At 38.2% G+C, this 24959-nt stretch overlaps 1 protein-coding gene across 5 annotated transcripts in view; it reads left to right on the top strand.

The window, feature by feature from the left end:
* Positions 1-24959, top strand: part of TCAIM (T cell activation inhibitor, mitochondrial) — a 72044-nt gene that overhangs the window by 17359 nt on the left and 29726 nt on the right. For all 5 annotated transcript variants that reach the window (XM_010374347.2, XM_010374346.2, XM_010374348.2 and 2 more), the window contains 2 exons: positions 5448-5601; positions 11180-11432. In XM_010374347.2, coding sequence (XP_010372649.1) covers positions 5448-5601; positions 11180-11432 — 407 coding nt within the window. The remainder of the gene's footprint in view (positions 1-5447; positions 5602-11179; positions 11433-24959) is intronic.

Genomic DNA, 24959 nt, shown 5'->3' on the forward strand with positions numbered 1-24959 from the left:
TTTTTAATGATTGCCATTCTAACTGGTGTGAGATGGTATCTCATTGTGGTTTTGATTTGCGTTTCTCTGATGGCGAGTGATGATGAGCATTTTTTCATGTGTCTGTTGGCTGTATAAATGTCTTATTTTGAGAAGTGTCTGTTCATATCCTTTGCCCACTTTTTGATGGGGTTGTTTGCTTTTTTCTTGTAAATTTGTTTGAGTTCTTTGTAGGTTCTGGATATTAGCCCTTTGTCAGATGAGTAGATTGCAAACATTTTCTCCCATTCTGTAGGTTGCCTGTTCACTCTGATGGTAGTTTCTTCTGCTGTGCAGAAGCTCTTTAGTTTAATTAGATCCCATTTGTCAATTTTGGCTTTTGTTGCCGTTGCTTTTGGTGTTTTAGACATGAAGTCCTTGCCCATGCCTATGTCCTGAATGGTATTGCCTAGGTATTCTTCTAGGGTTTTTATGGTTTTAGGTCTAACATTTAAGTCTCTAATCCATCTTGAATTAATTTTCGTATAAGGAGTAAGGAAAGGATCCAGTTTCAGCTTTCTACTTATGGCTAGCCAATTTTCCCAGCACCATTTATTAAATAGGGAATCCTTTCCCCATTTCTTGTTTTTGTCAGGTTTGTCAAAGATCAGATGGCTGTAGATGTGTGGTATTATTTCTGAGGGCTCTGTTCTGTTCCATTGGTCTATATCTCTTGTTTTGGTACCAGTACCATGCTGTTTTGGTTACTGTAGCCTTGTTGTATAGTTTGAAATCAGGTAGCGTGATGCCTCCAGCTTTGCTCTTTTTGCTTAGGATTGTCTTGGCAATGCGGGCTCTTTTTTGATTCCATATGAACTTTAAAGCAGTTTTTTCCAATTCTGTGAAGAAAGTCATTGGTAGCTTAATGGGAATGGCATTGAATCTATAAATTATCTTGGGCAGTATGGCCATTTTCATGATATTGATTCTTCCTATCCATGAGCATGGTATGTTCTTCCATTTGTTTGTGTCCTCTTTTATTTCACTGAGCAGTGGTTTGTAGTTCTCCTTGAAGAGGTCCTTCACATCCCTTGTAAGTTGGATTCCTAGGTATTTTATTCTCTTTGAAGCAGTTGTGAATGGGAATTCATTCATGATTTGGCACTCTGTTTGTCTGTTATTGGTGTATAAGAATGCTTGTGATTTTTGCACATTGATTTTTTATCCTGAGACTTTGCTGAAGTTGCTTATCAGCTTAAGGAAATTTTGGGCTGAGATGATGGGGTTTTCTAAATATGCAATCATGTCATCTGCAAACAGGGACAATTTGACTTCTTCTTTTCCTAACTGAATACCCTTGATTTCTTTCTCTTGCCTGATTGCCCTAGCCAGAACTTCCAACACTATGTTGAATAGGAGTGGTGACAGAGGGCATCTCTGTCTTGTGCCAGTATTCAAAGGGAATGCTTCCAGTTTTTGCCCATTCAGTGTGATGTTGGCTGTGGGAAAAGACCAAAAAAAAAAAGGCTAAAAGTTTGATATTGGCTATGGGTTTGTCATAAATAGCTCTTATTATTTTAAGATACATTCCATCAATATCAAATTTATTGAGAGTTTTTAGCATGAAGGGCTGTTGAATTTTGTCAAAGGCCTTTTCTGCATCTGTTGAGATAATCATGTGGTTTTTGTCTTTGGTTCTGTTTATATGCTGGATTACGTTTATTGATTTGCATATGTTGAACCAGCCTTGCATCCCAGGGATGAAGCCCACTTGATCATGGTGGATAAGCTTTTTGATGTGCTGCTGGATTCGGTTTGCCAGTATTTTATTGAGGATTTTTGCATCAATGTTCATCAGGGATATTGGTCTAAAATTCTCTTTTTTTGTTGTGTCTCTGCCAGGCTTTGGTATCAGGATGATGTTGGCCTCATAAAATGAGTTAGGGAGGATTCCCTCTTTTTCTATTGATTGGAATAGTTTCAGAAGGAATGGTACCAGCTCCTCCTCGTACCTCTGGTGGAATTCGGCTGTGAATCCATCTGGTCCTGGACTTTTTTTGGTTGGTAGGCTATTAATTATTGCCTCAACTTCAGAGACGCAATAAAAAATTATAAAGGGGATATCACCACCGACCCCACAGAAATACAAACTACCATCAGAGAATACTATAAACACCTCTACGCAAATAAACTAGAAAACCTAGAAGAAATGGATAAATTCCTGGACACATACACTCTCCCAAGACTAAACCAGAAAGAAGTTGAATCCCTGAATAGACCAATAGCAGGCTCTCTCTTTTTCTTTTAAGGATGATACATGGAAGAGTTTTCAATGCCCTAGTGATTTTTCCTTACGATGCATGCTGCTGGACCACTCCCTACAACTCAGTTAATGTGTGCTCCAGGAATACAAACTGATACGAAAAATGGCTTATGGTAGATGTAGTTAAGACAGTCAATATATTTTAACATTAGAAAATTCAGTCAGTCCTTCATATCTGTGGGTTTTACACCCATGGATTCAACCAACCTCAGACTGAAAATATTAGGGGGAAAAAAATACATCTGTACTACAGATGAACAGACTTCTCTTTCTTGTCATTATTCCCTGAACAACACAGGATAACAACTACTTACATAGCACTTACATTATATTAGGTATTATCAGTAATCTAGAAATGATTTAAAGTATATGGGAGGATATATATATAGGTTATTTGCAAATACTACACTATTTTATATGAGAGACTTGAGCATTCGTGGATTTCGGTATCCACAGGAGGTCCTGGAACCAATCGCCTATGGATACCAAGGGACTACTATATATTACAAAGCCACATGCTTTGGAATTACTTCATTGGCTCCTTCTATTTTCATTAACACTGATATCTAGTTTAATATGAAAAGGAACTTGAAATCTTGAAAATTAGAACATTGTTTTTTTTTCTACTTGCAATGCAAAATCTATTTTGCTTTTTTGCTTTTAGGAAAATATTCTGATTGTGGTATTTGATACTTATGTTGGCTACTCAAAGTCAGAACTTTTCAAAGTAATCAGTAAATTGAATCAACAGAAAAATATTCATTACCTTGGGGATGCATTAATAATTTAAAGTTTTTAAATTCAACATGTATAGAAAAATCAAGCTTAGTAATACTTTAATGTTATTCTACCAATGTATTTTTTTAAATTAAGACTTCTGTATGCAGCAGGGCGTGGTGGCAAACCTGTAGTCCCAGCTACTAGGGAGGCTGAGGCAGGAGGATTACTTGAGCCCAGGAATTCAAGCCTGGGCAACGTAGTGAGACCTCATGTCGTAAATTTAAAAAACAAACAACAGAAAATTCTACGTGTGGTAAAGGGTTAACTCAGCAAGCTTGGGTTGCTTAAACCTTGCACATTCCAAAGAAAGGTCTGACTTCAGTGCTGAACTTTGGCTCCTGGGAAATGAGCTCTGAGCCCCTGGAATATCCCACCTGATAGGAATGTTTCTGTTTGCCTGAGGCGTTAGACCATGCCAGATAGACAGTTTATGCTAACAGTATGATTTATAGTGAATACCTGTTTTCCTGTGTCTAAGACCCTGGACTGCACTGTATTCATTTGACCTGGGGGATTTAGGGAGCTGAGACTGAATAGCTAAAGTGAGTCACATAAGCACTAAATGCTTACCTGTCTGACCACCAGTAAAACTCTGGACATCCAGACTTGGATGAGCTTCCCTGGTTGGCAACACTTTTCACGTATTGTCACACACCATTGCTGGGGGGATTAAGCACTGTCTATAAAACTCCACTGTGAAATGACAACTGGAAGCTTGCACCTGGTCTCTCCTGATTCTGCTCTATGCACCTTTTCCCTTTGCTGGTTTTAATTTCCATTCTTTTGTTGTAATAAACCATAATGGTGAATAAAACAGCTTGTCTGAGTTACGTGAATCCTTCTAGTAAATTATTGAACCTGAGAGTGGTCTTGGGGACCCCTGACACAATGTGCCTAGAGTTTAATGGTTCTGATAAATTTACGTTTTCATGTTATCTTTAAACTTGTATTTATTGACTCCTCCTTTGTATCAAGCCCTTGCCCTAGCTGCTGCCTGTGCTTAGAGTATCCTTTTCCCAGATATCCCAGATATGGCTTGTCCTTTACTTTCTCACTGAAGTGTCACCTTTCAGTGAGGCTCTCCCAGATTACACTATTACTTGTGTTTGTTTTGTTTTGTTTTTAAAACTACCCTATTTTAAATTGCCGTCTCTGCTTTACTTCCTAGCATTCCCTCCCCCCTTTTACCCTGCAGTACTTCTTGGTTTTTTTTTCCTTTCCATGTACCCTATTTCCTTATTTATTAGGTTTGTTGTTTATTTTTCTCCCCTCACTAAAATGCAAGCTCCATGAAGGCTGTTCACTCTTCTTGTCACTCTTTTTGCCACCACATGTTCAGTTCAGTCTTCTTCCCACTATTAGAGAAGACCCTTGCCCCTTTTCTTAGGAAGACTGGCTTAAAGTCCCGTCTATTCATAGCATCGAACTCAAAGTCCAGAGTTTCACAGTAATGCACCAGATTTTGGGGTTTTTTTTTTAATCCTCTTTAATTTAATTTAAAAATCTGCAAAACATTTGTAGTTTTCCAAAAAAAAAAAAAAAAAAAAATCAAAACTAAATACAAAGTTTAATGAGAAGTCTCATTCCTATATTCCTATTTCCTTTACCCAATTCCTATTCACTTCCTATACATAATCTTTTTTTTTTTTTTTTTTTAAGATTTTGGAGACAGTGTCTTGCTCTGTCACCCAGGCGGGGAGCGTGGTGGCACCATCAAGGGGCTCACTGCAGCCTCAGACTCCTGGTCTCAGGTGATCCTCCTACCTCAACCTCCTGAGTAGCTGGGACCACAAGCATATGCCACCATGCCCAACTAATTTTTGTATTTTTTGTAGAGTCGGGGTTTCACCATGTTGCCCGGGCTGTTCTCAAACTCCTGAGTTCAGGCAATCTGCCCACCTCAGCCTCCCAAAAAGTGCTGGGATTATAGACATGAGCCACCACGTCCAGCCTTCTTGTGTTACTTTTCAGCAAAAATAGAAATATTTATCAAAAAATAATGAAGATTTTGTCTTACACTGGCAATAAATATCCCACACTTGCGTACAGGACTCATGTGGCTAAGAACATCATATTAGAATAAATTAAACTATCATTTATTACTTTGGGATATTTAGTCATTGGCATTTTCCACATTTAGGTTATAAAAGAATTCAACCATGTTTTCTTCTATTACTTATATGGTTACATCTTTTTACGTCTTATCCATATGGAGTTCATTCTGTTACATGTTGTGAGATGTAGATCCAAAGGGCTATGAAATCCCAACATTTCTAAATACTAAATTATTTAATACTCTCAATGTGTTTAAAAGGTTAGATAGATATCATTTCTGATATTTCCTTGTTCTATTTTGTATGTAAATGCCCTTAATGTTTTTTTCCAGGAAATCAATGAAAATTCTCTTAAAAGGTTAAGTGTCTACTTAGAAAACCTCCAGAAACCAGGCTTCAAGTCTTTGAAACCAACTCAGCTTACATTTTATGTAAGAGAAACAGACCAGAGTTCCTCTGATGGCCAGGAACCTTTTAGTACTTCCGGTACGTTTTTTATTTCTGGTGTGTCCTTTGCAAGCTTCATGTTAAATGTGTTCATTAATTTTGACATTGTCAGAATACCTTTGGATCAAAACTTTGGTGATAGAAAAATAATAGCATTTAATTGATTGTTTTCCTAGAATTAGATTCTATTCCTAGCTGCATATGTTCGAACAAGTGATTTTTTACATGTTTAAACTTTTTTGTTTCTGAAACTAAAGTGTTCCTATTTGTCCCCTTCCCAGTTCAGTGTTATTTTAAGTGTTAAACATGTCCAAACAATATGTATTTCTAAAAAGTACAGCTTGCATTCTCTTATTTAGTCCTCCGAATACTCTGAAGCTGGAAATATTTACCCAATTGTAACTTAGTGATGTTCAGTGCCTTTCCCAAGACCAGAGAGAAAGAATATAAGTCTTGAACCCAGGTCTTTTAATTCCAACCTTATGCTGCTTCTAAAATCCAATTGATCTTAGTAGACAGCCACCTTTTCACTACCTTTTGTCACTGCTTTTCCATATTTAAAATTAAGGACAAATATTTAGGTTAAGGTCACTAAAGGCCTATCATTTCTCTAATTATACATGCTTTTGATGATCCTTGAGGAAATAACTGTATTTTTAGTATGAACTTAAGACAATTTAAAGAGTCACTCAGTGCTTTCTGTGAGTTAAGGCTAAAACAGGATACACTGTAATTGTTTTTTTAAACAAACTGCTATAAAACTCAGAATTTGATAGGTCTTTGAGATCTAAAATCTGTTTCTAGCTCTGCCAGTGACCTAGCTGTGTGACCTTTAACTTTTGGGTGTTCATTTATTAAAATGAAAGAGCTGGAGAACTGTGTAGAGGCCACTCACATGGAAGATCCCTAATTTACACCTCACCCTCCCCTGGCTCTCAGGACCTCAAATGGAAGGAGGAAGAGCTTGATCTGAAGAATGCTGAAGTATATTGAAGACAATGCCTCACCCAGTCTCTCCAGGGACTAGTATTTGATAGTATACGATCTCCTACCTTTTATTTTCTCATAATTGAATATGGGAGATCAGGAATCACAAATTCCTTTTCTTGGCAGTTTCTCCATTTACCTCTGGCATAGAGTTTTATTAAAAATAGCCCTATTCTTCAATATTTAAAGGCAGAAAGTCAACTTATAGCCCTTTTGTGAAGGAACAGCTGTACTGAAGAATGCTGTAAATAATGAATAATAAGCATGTTGATCACTCTAAGTGACACAATTCTATTTGAAAGTTTATATACATTGTGAATGTGCTGTTCTTAGCCATGAGTCTCAAGCAACTGAGATACATTGTTACTAGTGTAAAATCAAATACTCATAAATACTTTTAATAGATATATGCTCCTGTTAGGGTCAAGATTAGGCTAGGAATTAAATAACGTCTTACTTAATATGTAGTGGTCTACTTAGGTTTCATGATTTCTCCAGGAGGACAGATGGAATTTTTAGAGGCAGATTATGTCCTTTATAGTTGTTAAAATAAAAATATTATCATCAATCTGTTTTTATTTGTATGTGGTTAAGAGAGTCAAGTTCATTCCTACAGCTACAACTACTGCTTCTACCACCATCAGCTGGATTTGCCTTAAATATTGAATATACATAGAGTTAGTAAATTGAATTTAAAAGCTTAGTGGAAATCTTAGAAAGTTTCACACAGCAAATTAGGGACAGAGCCGGTACTAGAACTAATGTCTCCTTATTCCTAGTCCAGTGTTTTGATTTGTATACCACATTATCTATTAATTCTTCTTTTAAAATATTGTAATTAATCATTTTTCCTTTTGCCTTTATAACAAAGATTTAAAACATTTTTACTTCTGTAACATGTTTACCTGATTATGAAATCAAAATCAAGTAGGTTTTTAAAAAATTTTTATTTCTAGAACACTAGAAATCATTAATCAGCTTTAGATAATTAAGATGGTAATAATGTAAAATGTTTACTAGTGATTTTCATTACTGAAATTTTATGAGCCTTTAGCATTATTAATACATTGAAATCCTTAAAGGCTGAAATTATTTCTTCAGCTCCATATCTTTTTGGTGGTTCATGAGGAAGTAAATGTTGTTATTAGAATAAATTTTAAAACAAGTTAGAGATTTACTAAGAGCTTTCTGTGAATTAATGCTAAGACAAGTAGCTGTAGCCAGCTCTGGCTGAGTAAAAACAGAATCCTTTACTTTCAGTTAATGGTTAACTTTGAATGATTTCTTAAACAAAAATAGCTTAAAGCTGGGCATGATGACACAAGCCTGTACTCCCAGCTACACAGAAGACTGAAGTGGAAGAATCACTTGAACCAGGAGTTTGAGGCTAGCCTGGACAACTGGACAAGACAGCAAGACTGTTTTTTTGTTGTTGTTGTTGTTGTTGTTGTTTTTTGAGACGGAGTCTTGCTCTGTCACCAGGCTGGAGTCCAGTGTAGCAATCTTGGCTCACTGCAACCTCTGCCTCCCAGGTTCAAGCGATTCTTCTGCCTCAGCCTCCTGAGTAGCTGGGACTACAGGCACGCGGCACCACGCCCAGCTAATTTTTGTATTTTTAGTAGAGACAGGGTTTCACCATGTTGGCTAGGATGGTCTTGATCTCTTAATCTCGTGATCCGCCCACCTCGGCCTCCCAAAGTGCTAGTGTTACAGGCATGAGCCACTGCACCTGGCCGAGACTGTCATTAAAAAAAAAAAAAAAAAGTAAAAGGTACAGAAAAAATTAAACTAGAAATGGGAGAAAAGATATAGCATATATGACAAAAAGATGATGCTAATACATAAACAGTTTTTACAAATTAAAAATGAACCAGAGTAGCTCCATTCCAAAAATGGACAATGAATAGACAGTTCAAGAAATAACACATATAAATGTCAGTTAAGTATATAAAAATCTTTAGGCCATGCATGGTGGTTCACACTTATAATCCCAGCACTCTGAGAGGCCGAGGCAGGCAAATTGCTTGAGTCCAGGAGTTCCAGACCAGCCTGGGCAACATAGCGAAACTCTGTCTCTACTAAAAATACAAAAAATTAACCAGGCGTGGTGGCACGTGCCTATAGTCCCAGCTACTCGAGAGCCTAAGGTAGGAGAATCACCTGAGCCCAGGGGGCAGAGGTTACAGTGAGGCAAGATAGTAGGCACCACTGCACTCCAGCGTGGTGACAGAGTGAGACCCTGTCTCAAAAAACAAAAAAAATCTTTAGCCTCAGTATTCGAACGCAAACTGAAATAATTAAGTAGTATATTTTGCCCATTAATTTTTTTCTTTTTTTGCTAGTAATACCCATGAATGGTAAAAATACATTTTCCCACATTATTGATGGGTATATAAATTAGTGCAAACTCTACAAACTCTGCAGCTTGGCATTCTCTCCCCAAAGCCACAAAATTCTTCTTGGAATGTATCCTGAGGAACCAGTAAAGGATATTGCAGTGTGGTACAGGCAGTCCTCACTATATAGTAACTCTTATGTTGGATTAAATAACGAAGCTGGCAAATTGAGATAGAAACAGATTTACTCCTTGACTGTGCACTTCTGAGGATGAGCTATTTTTTCTTAACCTCCAATGCAGCAGTTTGGGTTTTCCTTTCCTCCTTCACTGACTAGAATAATTCCCTTGCCAGTAGTTCTAAGTTTCCCCAAATTATTGAACTAAAAAAAAAGTATTTCTTAGTTGGCATGTTCTGGATCTCATAAGTTGGTGTGGCAAGCAGAATGTGTATCTGTGAGAATGATTTAAATTGTGGTGTCTGTCATCACAAAAGTTGCAAATACTTTTTTTTTTTTTTTTTTTTTCTGAGGCAGAGTCTTACTCTGTTGCCAGGCTTAAGCACAGTGGCACAATCTTGGCTCACTGCAATCTCCACCTCCTGGGTTCAAGCGATTCTCCTGCCTCAGCCGCCTGAGTAGCTGGAATTACAGGAGTGCACCACCATACCCAGCTAATTTTTGTATTTTTAGTAAAGACACAGTTTCACCATGTTGGCCAGGCTGGTCTCGAACTCCTGGCCTCAAGTGCTCCACCTGTCTCAGCCTCCCAAAGTGGTGGGATTACAGGCATGAACCACTGCCCCGGCCTCATACGTGGTACACACATACAAGCACATAGATGGAAAAGGTCAAAGAACAGTGCTGCCTAAGAGAACTTTCTGTGATGAGGGAAATGTTCCATATCTGCATCATCTAATATGGCAGGCCCTAGCCCTTTGTGCTTATTGAGCACTTGAAATGTGGCCAATGTGGCCAAAGAATTTAATTTTAAATTTTTATTTCATTTCAATCAATTTAATTTTAAATTGCCACATGTGCTAGTAGCTACCATCTTGGATAGAGCAGATCTGGAAGAATATGTACCTATTAATAGTGGTTACCTCAAGTAAAGATGGTAAAGTTGTATGCCTACTAACAAGAGACTTTTGCTCTTAATTTTCAAAACTAATTAAAATTTTTTTTTTAAAAGCAGAGTCAGCATGTTGTAGTGGAGAAAATATTTGGCTTGGTGTCAACTCAGACTTAAGCCCTGGCTTCATTCTTAATCTATGTTCCTTCACATTTGACAGGAGAAATGATAATGGCATAGTTGGTGGTAGTGTTGATTGAAAAGATATGTAAATTAAGCTTGAACCATGCCTAACACCCAGAAAAGAAAAAAACAAAACCAGTGGATTTTTTATTGATGACTTAACAATTTAGATTACTTACCTTAGCCCAATGATTACCCAACATCAAAACCAGTAACTTTTTTTTTTGAAACAGAGTCTTGCTCTGTCACCCAGGCTAGAGTTCAGTGACACAGTCTCGTCTCACTGCAACTCCCGCCTCCCGGGTCCAAGCAATTCTTCTGCCTCAGCCTCCCGAGTACCTGGGATTACAGGCGCCCACCACTGCGCCCAGCTAATTTTTGTATTTTTAATAGAGATGGGGTTTCACCATCTTGGTCAGACTGGTCTCGAACTCCTTACTTCATAATCCACCCACCTAGGCCTCCCAAAGTGCTGGGATTACAGGAGTAACTTTTAAACAACTAGAGAATTTTAAATCACTCCTGAAAATATTGGGTTACTGCCTAGTCAAGTAAGCAAGTATGAGGACCATCTCCTTCAATCAGAGAGAAAATTCAAGATGGGTTTCTGTGACCACTGAGACTAGATTATATGGCCCCTCTTACCTGAACCGCTGTTACAGTATACACCTGTATTCTCCTGTCTCCACTAGAAACTATCTTTGGTGTACAGCTGCTTATAGGAGAGCTTTTCTCTCTCTTAAGAGACCAGATTTATCAACAGAATTGAGAATATTCTGAATCCCCTTGTTGGGCTGGGATGGGTTTGGTCACTGGAACCAAACTAGAAAATGGAGCTGATGATTGAAGGAATTCATGAAGGTAAAATATTATGTGGTATAGTTTTAGAGAAGGGAAGTAATTTTTCTATTTACAGGTGATTTGCTAATAGGACAAATTTAAATCAGTAATAGAATGTTTTCAAAGATTTTGATTTTATACATGTTGAAATAAAGCAAATAATCATCTGTATTAATTGTTTGGGGGAATTATATTCTCTAGGATTTCGAGCAGTCAAATTTACTTTGCACACCAGAGATCTGCTAAGCACAGTATTATATATTCTCAACTCCTGCAGTTTATCTGTTGAACATATCCAAAGCTTGAATACTAATGTGCATACCCAGCCTCTCAAAGAAGCTAAAAGGATGCCTGACAGGCCCATCAAATGGGACAAGTCTTATTACTCCTTTACTGGATTCAAGGACCCTGATGAAGACCTTGAACAAGTCTCGAGAATGGAAACAACTCTCACGTATGTAAAAGTTTTTATTTAACTAGACTGTATTTGTAGTTTGTGTTTATGACACTGATGTATTGGGATGGCAAAAACTTTTTTTATAAATAAAAAGTGTAGTTCACATTTAAAATTAAAGCCTAGTTTTCCAGGAAAAGTAATGCTATCAATCTAGTTAATCCAGTAACCATTATGAAAAATATATTTCGTGTTTCTTACTTAAAGTTGCCAAAATACTTCCAGCTGTATTTAAAGTTGTGGTCTTTTGATACCAAACACATGCAGGATATTGTTTTGTTTAAGTTTTAAAAATTCTATTCAAGTTACCTCCAGTACGTGGAGAAAGGCTATACCTAAGACTATACAAATATTTTTTACTCTTCTTCATGTGTCAGGCATTTCTAATGGATAGTTCAGTAGTGATGTACTTTAGTGTAATAATCCATACATGAGAAAAATACATGGTGACAGAATTATTCAATATCATCTAGAATAGCTGCTTTAAAGTTACTTTTTAAATTATAAAAACCATATATAAAATGTTTTCTATTATTTAGCATGCCTTATTTGTAAAGTTACCTTAATGTTTTTTAAGTCATTTTTGGATTTCATAAAGACCCATCACATTCTCTTCCTATGATTGTATCTAAAAAGTCCAGTGGCTTATCAGAGGATTCTCTCATTATGGCATAGTACATGATCCTTCATTATCCACTGGCATAATATCTGCTTTGTGGATTATCTATACTAAGGGATTCCTCCTTGTTACCTAGCTAGATTCCAAATAAGTCTGAAGAGGTAGGAAGGTAGCAGAGTCCAGTACAGAAAAGGACAGAAGTATATGAAGATGTGTATGTATGTACCTATGTGTGATAGTCTATGATATTTATCTATATACATAACTGATGGATAAATCACTTCCCTAAATATGATGACTTTAATTGTTCAGATTCTCTTCTGAGATGGAAATGTGCATTTGGGAATAATAATTTACTGATGGACCAGAAGTAATGACACAGTAAGAAGTCGGGTAAAAAATGAAGAATAGCCTGGCACTGTGGCTTAATGCTGATAATCCCAGCATTTGGGGAGGCCAAGGTGGGAGGATTTCCTGAGGTCAGGAGTTCAAGACCAGCCTGAGCAACATAGCAAGACCCCATCTCTACAAAAAATACAAAAATTTAGCTGGGCATGGTGGTACACATTTGTAGTTCTAGCTAATTGGAAGGCTCAGGCAGGAAGATCCCTTGAGTGCAGGAGTTTGAGGCTGCAGTGAACTGTGATCGTGCGATTGCACTCCAGCCTGGGTGACAAAGTGAGACCCTGTCTCCAAAAAATAATAAATAAATAAATAAAAAGTAGAGTCGTGGTGGCATAGAGGTTGCTGAATTGAAAATTTTGGTTTAGAAAAACGAGATAATTTAAGGTTAATTGCACACAGACACTATGGTGGGAGTTGAAGTAGATTTCTCTGAGCACAAACTGGAAGAGAGGTTCTCGGCCTTGCCTTCAAGTTTTATGTGGAATACAGCACATACAACTTCTGCTTACACCCACAGGAGGATATTGCTGTACTTATCTTGCACTGTGTCTAGATGAACAAAAAGTTGGGGATTACTGGCCTATGGGTACAGAAAACAGTGAGATAGAGTAAGTCAAGCCAAAACAGCAAAAATAATAGTTGTTGGACTTTACTCAAGTTAAAAGGGCTTAAGAATACTGTATTAAAGGATCTCAGAGAAGCACATGGTCTGTGGTTCAGTTGAGTATTTTGTAGAACACAGTTTTTATGTGGAGTTGGATGTGCAGCCATCATGAAAAGAGTGCCCCAAAGGACCTAGAACTGGACTCAGATCCCTGGCAAAGTAATGAAAATACCTTGAAACTTTAGAAAGCCAACTCAACAAGATAAGTGGTATTCAACGGGGTTCCTTATCTAAGCTCAGTATTTATAATTTTTTTATTTGTATGTCATTCAATAAAATTCCTTAGTTTTTAGTAAAGGAGACTTTCTTATATTACATTATACTATATGAGTTCTTAAGAGTAGGGAATATGTCTTGATAATCTCTGTGTCTACTAATCTACTTCATAGATTCATAGAATCCATCCAGTATCTTAATTAAACTGAACTAAAGAATTGTTGAATAACTAAATGTGGTGTGCTAGAGGCTCAGTATAAAGAACTCAGGCTTTAATATGGGAATGCAAAGTAACATAATACATAGTGTAGCAATAGAAGTCACTTAGCAATGAATGTAGAGGGCCATATTTTCTTAAAATGCCTCTGTTAATTTTATTAATGTTAAGTAAAAATATCTGCTATTTTTAGTGAAAGATACATTGTCTTAAGGAAAATTTCTATGCGTAGATAAGTTATGTTGCTGTGAATTCTTGATTTCCTGGAAAGTCAGCTTTGTTTTAAATTCAAGCTCTCATTTTGACAATTATGAGGACAAGCTTAAAAAACAAGTCACTCTGACTTATTGTCTACCCTTTAAGAGGATAGCAACATAAAAAATAGACCACTGTTTGGGAGGCCAAGGCAGGCGGATCATGAGGTCAGGAGATCGAGACCATCCTGGCTAACATGGTGAAACCCCGTCTTTACTAAAAATACAAAAAATTAGCTGGGTGTGATGGCAGGCGCCTGTAGTCCCAGCTACTGGAGAGGCTGAGGCGGGAGAATTGCTTGAACCAGGGAGGTGGAGGTTGCAGTGAGCCGAGATCGCGCCATTGCACTCCAGCCTGGGCGACAGAGTAAGACACTGTCTCAAAAAAAAAAAAAAAAAAAGACCACTGTTTTAGAAGTTGAAGTCAGTGGAAATTTAGCTTTCTGAATCACTGATTATTATCCATCTTGTTGTCAATAGCTATTTTATCTTTACAGAAATTAAAGTAAACCCATTATTAAGCAGTTACAGCCTTTCTTTTTTTAGCTTCATAAAAGTGAAATGTATAGTGACATAGCATTACAGTAGATAGGGGTTTTTTTTCTTAGTTTTTAATGCTTATATTGAAGGGCCTTAGATTGTATTTCTTTTTTAATTTCTTTCTTTTTTTTTCTTTTTTTCTTTTTTTTTTTTTTTTTTTGAGGCTGGTTCTTACTCTTTCAGGCTGGAGTGCAGTGGCGTGATGACAGCTCACTGCAGCCTCAAACTCCTGGGCTCAAGTGATGCTCCTGTCTCAACCTTTGGAGTAGCTGGGACTACAGGCCTGTGCCACCATACCTGGCTAATTTTTTTTTTTAAGACAGAGTCTCACTCTGTTGCCCAGGCTGGAGTGCAAGGGCGCTATCTCAGCTCACTGCAACCTCCGCCTCCCAGGTTAAGCATTCTCCTGGCTCAGCCTCCTGAATAGCTGGGATTATAGGCACACACCACCACACCCCTGGCTAATTTTTGTATTTTTAGTAGAGATGAGGTTTCACCATGTTGGCTAGGCTGGTCTCGAACTCTTGACCTCAGGTGATCCGCCCACCTCGGCCTCCCAAAATGTTGAGATTACAGGCACGAGCCACTGTGCCTGGCCCATACCTGGCTAATTTTTTAATTTTTAGTAGAGACAAGGTCTTACTATGTTGCCCAGGCTGGTCTCAAACTCCTGAGCCCAAGTGATCCTCCTGCCTCAGCTTTCCATAGTGCTGGGATTACAGACATGAGCCACCATGTCTGGCTAGATTATATTTCTTTTTTTTTTTCTTTTTTTTGAGATAGAGTTTTGCTCTTGTTGCCCAGGCTGGAGTGCAATGGCGCGACTTCTGCTCACCGCAACCTCTGCCTCCCAGATTCAAGCAATTCTCCTGCCTCAGCCTCCCGAGTAGCTGGGATTACAGGCATGCGCCACTATGCCCAGCTAATTTTGTATTTTTAGTAGAGATAGAGTTTCTCCATGTTGGTCAGGCTGGTCTCAAACTCCCGACCTCAGGTGATCCGCCCACCTCAGCCTCCCAAAGTGCTGGGATTACAGACACGAGTCACCGCGCCTAGATTATATTTCTTAAGCATTGACATCTTATTGATTTACCTGAACCAGATCATCACACCTCATGGAGTTTGAGTTTAGCTTAAGAGTGTGTAAGTTTAGAGCAAAAAATCCAGGCTGGGTAGGAGAGAGAGGACAGCACTACACAGAACCAAGACAAGACAAGGAATACTGCTCATTGGGCCGTTAGAGTGAAATGCAGTGTAGGCTAAATCCCTTCACCGGCATGTCTTACAGTGCTGATGTAGCATTATAATACCTGTATTCATCTGAAAGGTTTCATATCTCTTATCTCCCTTTCATAACCTGGTTTCCCAATTCTAGCATGTTCACATAGGCCCAGAGCCCCTTGACCTTTACCCAAGCATGGGCATTGCCCAGTTTGAAGGAACCTCTGCTGAGGGTTTGTTCAATGTTTTAATATATGGTAGTTTTTCCTATTATATCATAAAAGCCGGAATGCTATCTCTATCAATTTCTCATTTCAATTACAGTTGACCCTCGAAGAATTTGTGTTTGAACTGTGCAGATCCACTCTTACATGGATTTTTTTTTCAACCAAAAGCAGATTGAACATACCATATTTGCTCCCCTAAAACTACTGAAATAGTAATAGAAAGAGAGAGAAAGAGAGAAAGAAAGAAAAGAGGGAAGGAGGGAAGGAAGGAAGGAAGGGAGGGAAGGAAGGGAGGAAGTACAGTATTAGCAAGATGTGAAACCTATGCATAGGGAAGGCCGACTGTTGGTATATGCAAGTTTGGCAGGGCCAACTATAGGACCTGAGTATGCACAGATTTTGGTACCTGTGGGTGGGCCTGGAACTAATGCCTCATGTATAGCAAGAGACAACTGTACTGATTTTTTTTTTTATCTGTAATTATTTTACAAATAATTGTAAAACTGTTAAACCATTTCAGAGCTTTCAAATCATGTGAATCAAGTGACTGCCTAGTAGGGAGATTCAGGTGCCTGTAAGTCTACTAAAGCCTCTTAGCCACCATGGTCACTTTGGCCATATGCAGTTTAAATTTTTATTCATGTATTGTTTAATTCATCTTCGTTACATGTATAGATTATAGAGAGGAATCATAAGAAACACATGCTGAATTATATAGTTCAGAAGGAGCATAAAAATGATAGTTCTGCACATTTATATCCATCTGATCTCCTGATTTACAAATTACATTTCATTGAATCAAAATTTTATTTTATTTTATTTTATTTTGAGATGGAGTCTTGTGCAGTTGCCCAGGCTGGAGTGCAGTGGCGCGATCTCAGCTCACTGCAAGCTCCGCCTCCCGCATTCACGCCATTCTCCTGCCTCAGCCTGCAGAGTAGCTGAGGCTACAGGCGCACGCCACTGCGCCCAGCTAATTTTTTTGTATTTTTAGTGGAGACAGGGTTTCACCGTGTTAGTCAGGATGGTCTCAATCTCCTGATCTCGTGATCCACCCGCCTCGGCCTCCCAAAGTGCTGGGATTACAGGCGTGAGCCACTGTACCTGGCCCCAAATTTTCTTTTTAATTAAATCTTGAAAGCAAGTTTAGATGGTTTTAATGTTTCTGAGCACTATGTTAAATGAGAAAATATAATTACAGTATTATTTAGTATAGACTTTAGCTTTCAAAATAATTTTATCTGTTTTTGGTTTTGCTGAGAAGTGCAGGGTAAAATTGTGTCTTGGCATTTTTAAATTAAAATAAATAAAAATAAATCAGTTGAGTTTTTTATTTTTATTGTTTAATATTTTTTGAGACAGGGTCTTGTTTGCCGAGGCTGGAGGAGTTTTTTAAAAACACAAAGTGGGAGATTTATCAGGTCATAAAAACTCTATTTAACCCACTTTTATACTGTATCCATTGATTACATTTCAATGTATATTTTAGGGCATGGTTTGTAATTTTGAATTTCTCAGCAAATTGTGTTTTATCTTACTTCAACATTCCTTTGTTATATACCATATAAAAATGATAAAATGAAAGTTTTAGGCCAGGTGTGGTGGCTCATGCCTATAATCTCAGCACTTTGGGAAGCTGAGGTGGGCAGATCACTTGAGGTCAAGAGTTCAAGACCAGCCTGGCCAACATAGTGAAACCCCATCTCTACTAAAAAACAAAAACAAAAACAAAAACAAAAATACAAAAATTAGCCAGGCGTGATGGCGCACGCCTGTAGTCCCAGCTACTCGGTGACTGAGGCAGGAGAACTGGTTGAACCCCAGAGGCAAAGATTACAGTGAACCAAGATCGTGCCACTGCACTCTAGCCTGGGTGACAGAGTGAGACTCTGAAAAGAAAAGAAAAGAAAAGAAAAATTTAATACCTAAGTAGTTTTTGAAGATTATATAAAATTATAAAAGGAATGTTCCAGTCTAAAACAAAATTAGGAAATGCTGTTCTGTGTTGTCAGTTTTTGTATTTCTATATTTTGGGTATATTCTTTGATTATCAAATTATATTAAAACAAAAATGTACTTTAATTATATAGCTTGTGTTTGAGAGGAGCTAACCAGATCCATTTTATATAAACAAAACAATTCCATATTGAAATGTCTATCCCACTGAACAAACATGTCATTGAACTATAAAAAGACCATTGAAATACTATTCTTACAGCTGCTAAGATACCAGTGAATGTCAGAGTTCCATTTTCTCTATTTGACCTTAGCTCAAATATATTTACATTTCACTTTGAGTGTCTACACTTTGAATCAATTTTTGTGTTCATGAAATACCACATTGGACACACCTACAACATTGGAACTATTCTATAGAATGTTTGGGATTTGATAGTCATGCTTTAACTCATATCATGCATTTATTTACTCTTCCCCTTGTTTATAGGCTAAGTCACTGTTTTTAAAATTACAAGTGATAATGCACAATTTAGTGACTCAGGACCAGCAAAGTTGTTTTGCTTTGCTTTCTTTTTTTTTTTTATTTTAACTATATATTGTTAATGCATTTCTAGTAGTAAGTTTATTTCTCAAAATACTTGGTTTAGGTACATACACATAAATACAAGTGTGTGTGTATATGCTGGTTCACTATGTGAAATATTTCTCACTATGTGTTGCCATCAGAGAAGTATAAAAAGCTTTTGATGTCAGGTGCAGTGGCTCCTGACTATAATCAGCACTTTGGGAGGCCAAGGTGGGAGGATTGCTTGAGGCCAGGAGTTTAAGACCAGCTTGGGCAATATAGTAAGACCTTGTCTCTAGAAAAATAAAAGTTAAAAAATTAGCCAGGTGTGACGGCATGTGCCTGCACTCCCAGCTACTCAGGAGGCTGTGGCAGGAGGATCACCTGAGCCCAGGAGGTCGAGGCTGAAGTGATCCGTGATCACACCACTGCACCCCAGCCTGGGTGACAGAGTGAGACCCTGTCTCTCTAAAAAAATAAAAATTAAAAATAAAAAACTATTGCTCTATGAACTTCAGGCAGTGAAAATAAAATAAAGGCTGTTATTGGTCTAAACTCCTTTGTTTTGTACAGTTTGAGGCCTAGGAGTGTAAAATTTATGCAATTTTAACTTTATTGTAATTTGGATCATGGCTCTCCTTTTTCATCTCTTAAATCCATGGAAAACTGAACTTCGCTTGAGTTACTAAAGTATTTTTATTTCAAAAGCATCATGACCCTAGGAACTAAACCAAATGATTTCACAGTCCAGCATTAGTGCTTGTACATGGTGTTCTGGCATTCATTTTTATATATCTTTTAATGTTCTTTTGGCTTCATTTTATTATCAGTTTTTTTCTTTTTATTTGGATCTTTTAACAATACATGTAATATATGTATGATACATATTGCTGCAGTTATAATGAAATCATTTTTAATCAAGCTGTCTTAGTCCATTTTGCATTGCTATAATATAAAGGAATACTAGAGGCTGGGTAATCTATAAAGAAAAGAGGTTTGTTTGGCTCATGGTTCTGCAGGCTGTACAAGAAGTATGGCATCAGCATCTGCTTCTGATAAGGACTTCAGAAAGCTTCCCCTCATGGTAGAAGGGAAAGAAGAACAAGCATCATGTGACAAGAAAGGAGGAAAAAAAGAGAGGAGGAGGCGCCAGGCTATTTTTAACAATCAGATCTTAGAGAAACTAATAGTGAGAAGTCAGTCATTACCATGAGGATGACATGAAGCCATTCATGAGAGTTCTGCCTCCATGACCCAAAACCTCCCACCAGGCCCTGCCTCTAACACTGGGGATTAAATTTCAACATGAGATTTGGAGGGGACAAATACTTAAACTATAGCACAGGCCGAGGTCAAATAAACAACCACAACCAGTTACCACTTCCATACCCTATGATGGCTATATTCTAAAAGAGAATAACAAGTGTTGGTGAGCAGGTAGGGAAATTGGAACTCTCCTCCATATAAAATGGTGCAGCTGCTGTGGAACACAGTTTGACAATACTACAAAATATTAAACAGAGTTATGTGACCCAAGAATTCCACTCCTAGGTGTACACCCAAGAGAAATGAAAACAGACATTCACACAAAAATATGCTTATAGCAACATTATTCATAGTAGCCAAAAGTGGAAATAACCCAATGTCTACCAACTGATAAATGGATTTTTTAAAAGTGGTATATCCATATAATGGAATATTATTTAACCACAAAAAGGAATGAAGTACTGATACTTACTACAACATGGATGAATCTTGAAAACATACTAAGTCACAGAAGCTGATTGCAGTCAACCACATACTGTATGATTCCATTTTATGTAAAATACCTAAAATGGGCAAATCTAGAGAGACAGAAAGTAGATTAGTGGTTGGTAGGGCTGGAGAGCAGGACTATTAATGTGTACATGTTTTCTTATTCAGGTGATGAAAGTATATTAAAATTGACTGTGGTGGTGGTTGTACAATTCTGTGAACATACTAAAAATGGATGAATGGGTGAGTTGTGTGGTATATGAGTTATATTCCAACAAAGCCATTTTTAAAAAGAACTATCACTACTCTTTCTAAAACTAATAATACTTTATTAAAAGTATTATTAGTTTATGTTTTTGAACAATGTGTAATTTTGTGATAACAACTGAAAAGGTTGGGGAGAGCTAGTAAAGGAACAGAGCTTTTGTTATTGAAGTTAAGCTAGTATAAATTCAAATTAGGGTGTTATAACTTTAGGTTGCTAAATGTAATCCCCCACGGTAACCATAAGAAAATACCTAAAGGACAACACAAAAGGAAACGAGAAAGGAATTTAAATGTTTCACCACAAAAAAAAAAAAAAATATCAACTAAACACAAAAGAAGATAGTAGTGCAAGAAATAAGGGACAAAAAAGCGATAAGACACATGGAAAACAAATAGCAAGATGATAGAATTAAGTCCTGTCTTATCAGTAATTAAATGTAAATGGATTAAACTTTCCAAAAGACAAATATTGGCAGAGTGGATTTAAAAAACATGATTTGGCTGGGCGAGGTGGCTCACACCTGTAATCCCAGCACTTTGGGAGGCTGAGGTGGGTGGATCATGAAGTCAGGAGATTGAGACCATCCTGGCTAACACCATGAAACCCCATGTCTACTAAAAAAAAATACAAAAAAATTAGCTGGGCGTGGTGGCGGGCGCCTGTAGTCCCAGCTACTCAGGAGGCTGAGGCAGGAGAATGTTGAGAACCTGGGAGGCGGAGTTTGCAGTGAGCCAAGATCGCACCACTGCACTCCAGCCTGGGCGACAGGGCGAGACTCCATCTCATAAATAAATTATTAATTAAATAAGTGATTCAACTATATGCTGTCTACAGGAGACTCACTTCAGATCCCGAGTTGAAAGTGAAAGGATGGAAAAGGATAGTATTCCATGCAATAGTAACCAAAAGAGAGTTATACTAATATGAGACAAAATAGACATGAAATTTAAAAAGATTACAAGAGACCAAGAAGGATATTACATATTAATAAAAGGCTCCATACAGCAACAAGTGATAGCAGCTATAAATATTCATCTACCTAATTCCTGATCATCAAAATATATGAAGCAAAAGTGGACTGAATTGAAGAGAGAAATAGAAAGTTCTACAATAATGGCTGGACACTTTAATACTCCACTCTCAACAGTATATAGAAGAATCAAACAAGAAATAAGTAAGGAAACAGAGGACTTGCACAGCACAATTAACAAGCTGGATCTAACAGACATATACAAGACACTCTACCTAACAACAACAGCATACACATTCTTCTTGAGTCCACATGGAACGTTTTCTAGGATGGACCATATTTTCAGCCACAAATTCAGTCTCAATGGATTTCAAAAGATAAACATACAAAGTATCTTCTCTGACCACAATGGGATGAAATTAGAAATCAACAACAGAAGTAAAACTGGAAATTTCACAACATTGTGGAAATTAAAGCACTCTTAACCAGCAGATCAAAGAAGATATCATGTACCACGTAAATATACTTACTATGTACCCATGAAAATTAAAAATAAAAAGAAATCCCAAGGGAAAATAGAAAATACCATTCTGGCCGGGCGCGGTGGCTCAAGCCTGTAATCCCAGCACTTTGGGAGGCCGAGACGGGCGGATCACGAGGTCAGGAGATCGAGACCATCCTGGCTAACACGGTGAAACCCCGTCTCTACTAAAAAAATACAAAAAACTAGCCGGGCGACGTGGCGGGCGCCTGTAGTCCCAGCTACTCGGGAGGCTGAGGCAGGAGAATGGCTTAAACCCAGGAGGCGGAACTTGCAGTGAGCTGAGATTCGGCCACTGCACTCCAGCCTGGGCGGCAGAGCGAGACTCCGTCTCAAAAAAAAAAAAAAAAAAGAAAATACCATTCTGGACATAGGGGCTGGCAAAGATTTCATGATGAAGATGCCAAAAGCAATTGCAACGAAAGCAAAAATTGACAAATGTTATCACTAGAGCTTTTGCACAGCAAAAGAAACATATCAACAGAGTAAACAGACAACCTACAGAATGGGAGAAAGTACTTGCAAACTATACATCTGACAAAGGTCTAATATCCAGAATCTATCAGGAACTTAAGACTTACAAACTGCTGGACACAGTGGCTCACACCTGTAATCCCAGCACTTTGGGAAGCTGAGGTAGGCAGATCACCTGAGGTCCAGAGTTTGAGACCAGTCTGGCCAACATGGTGAAGCCCCATCTCTACTAAAATTATAAAAATTAGCTGGGCATGGTGGCACATGCCTGTAATCCCAGCTCTCGGGAGGCTGAGGCACAAAAATCACTTGAACCCAGGAGGTGAAGGTTGCAATGAGCTGAGATCGTGCCACTGCACTCCAGCCTGGGTGACAGAGTGAGACTCTGTCCCCAACCCTACCCTCCCCCCAAAAAAAACTTTTACAACCAAAAAAACACCCCATGAAAAAGCAGGCAAAGACATGAACAGACACTCTTCAAAAGATGTACATGCAGCCAACAGACGTATGAAAAAATGCGGAATATCACTAATCATAAGCAAAATGCAGCCCGGTGCGGTGGCTCACACCTGTAATCCCAGTGCTTTGGGAGGCTGAGGCAGGCAAATCACAGGCTGTTCAAGAACAGCCTGGCCAACATGGTGAAACCACATCTCTCCTAAAAATACAAAAATTAGCTGGGCATGGTGGCAGGTGCCTGTAATCTCAGCTACTCGGGAGGCTGAGGCAGGAGAATCGCTTGAACCTGGGATGCGGAGGTTGCAGTGAGCCGAGATCGCTCCACTGCAACAGAGCGAGACTGTTTCCAAAAAAAAAGGGGGGGAGCAAATTAAAACCACAATGGGATATCATCTCACACCAGTTAGAATGGCTAGCATTAAAAAGCCAGGCCAGGCACAGTTGCTCACACCTGTAATCCCAGCACTTTGGGAGGCCGAAGTGGGGAGATTGCTTGAACTCAGGAGTTTAAGACCACCCTGGGCAACATGATGAGACCCCCTTTCTACCAAAAATACAAAAAAATAGCCAGGCTTCGTGCCATGCGCCTATAGTCCCAGCTATTGGGGAGGCTGAGGCAGGAGGATTGCTTGAGCCTGGGCCTCAGTGGGGAGGGTGGGGTGGGGTGCATGCAGAGGTTGCAGCAAGCCAAGATTATGCCATTGCACTCCAGCCTGGATGACAGAGCAAGGCCCTGTCTCAAATAAATAAATAGATAAATAATAAACAGATGCTGTGGTCAGGTTGTAGAGAAAAGGGAATGCTTATTTAGTGTTGGTAGGAGTGTAAATTAGTTAAACCATTGTAGAAAGTAGTGTGGCAGTTCCTCAAAGAACTTAAAACAACTAACATTCAACCCAGCAGTCTCACTACAGGGTGTATACCCAAAGGAATATAAATCATTCTCCTGTAAACACACATGCTGACATATCTTCATTGCAGCACTGTTCGCAATAGCAAAAACATGGAATCAACCTCAATGCCAATCAGTGGACTGGGACTGGCTAAGGGAAATGTGGTACATATACATAATGGAATGCTATGTGGCCATAAAAAAGAATGAGATCGTGTCCTTTGCAGGAACATGGATGGAACTGGAGGCCATTGTCTTTAGCAAACTAATGCGGGAGCAGAAAACCAAATACCACATGTTCTCACTTATAAGTGGGAACAAAATAATGAGAACCAATGGGCACAACAGGAAGAACAACAGACACTGGGGATAACTAGAGCTGGGAGGGAGAGAGAGGGGAAGGGGTTTCTAACTATCAGGTGTTATGCTACACTCAATACCTGGGTGACAGGATGAATCATACCCCAAACCCCAGCATGTTACAATACACCCATGTAACAAACCTGCACATGTACTCCCAAATCTAAAATAAAAGTTAAAATTATATCTAGGGAGGAGAGTGGGAGGAGGGAGAGGATTAGGAACAATAACTATCAGGTGCTATGCTTAGTACCTGGGTGATGAAATGGTCTGTACGTGAGACCCCTGTGACATGAGTTTGCCTTTGTTAACCTGCACATGTGCCCTAAACCTAAAATAAAAAATTAAGAATTTTAACGCAAATAAATCATAGACTTAAATGTAAAATGTAAAGTACTAAGACTTAGGAGAAAAAGGAGGGGAAAATCTTCAGGGGGATATGAAGAGAGGTTGATTAATGGGTCCAAATATACAGTTTGATAGATAAAAGTAAGATCTGTCTGATAGATCAGTAAGGTGACTATAGTTTACAATCATCAATCATGTATTTCAGAATAGCTAGAAGAGAATTGAAATGTTTCTACAATAAAAGAAAGATTTAAGGTGATGAATATACCGATTACACTGATATGATTTTTACAAATTATATGAATATTACGTTACTGAATGTACCCTGAAAATTTAAAAAAAATAAAATGTATGATTAACAATTTTGAGCAAAACATATAGATGAATGAAAACAAAAACACAAGGTACCAAACTTTACAGGACACAACAAATTCAGTGAAGCGATGCTAAGGGGGAAATTTACAGCTATAAACACATTTAAAAAACAAGAAAGATCTCAAATCAACAGTCTAACTTTACACCTTATGGGATTAGAGAAAGAAAAATAAACTAAACCCAAAACTAGTAGAAGGA

The sequence above is a fragment of the Rhinopithecus roxellana genome, chromosome 1, assembly GCF_007565055.1.
Source record: "Rhinopithecus roxellana isolate Shanxi Qingling chromosome 1, ASM756505v1, whole genome shotgun sequence".
Lineage (NCBI taxonomy): Eukaryota > Metazoa > Chordata > Mammalia > Primates > Cercopithecidae > Rhinopithecus > Rhinopithecus roxellana.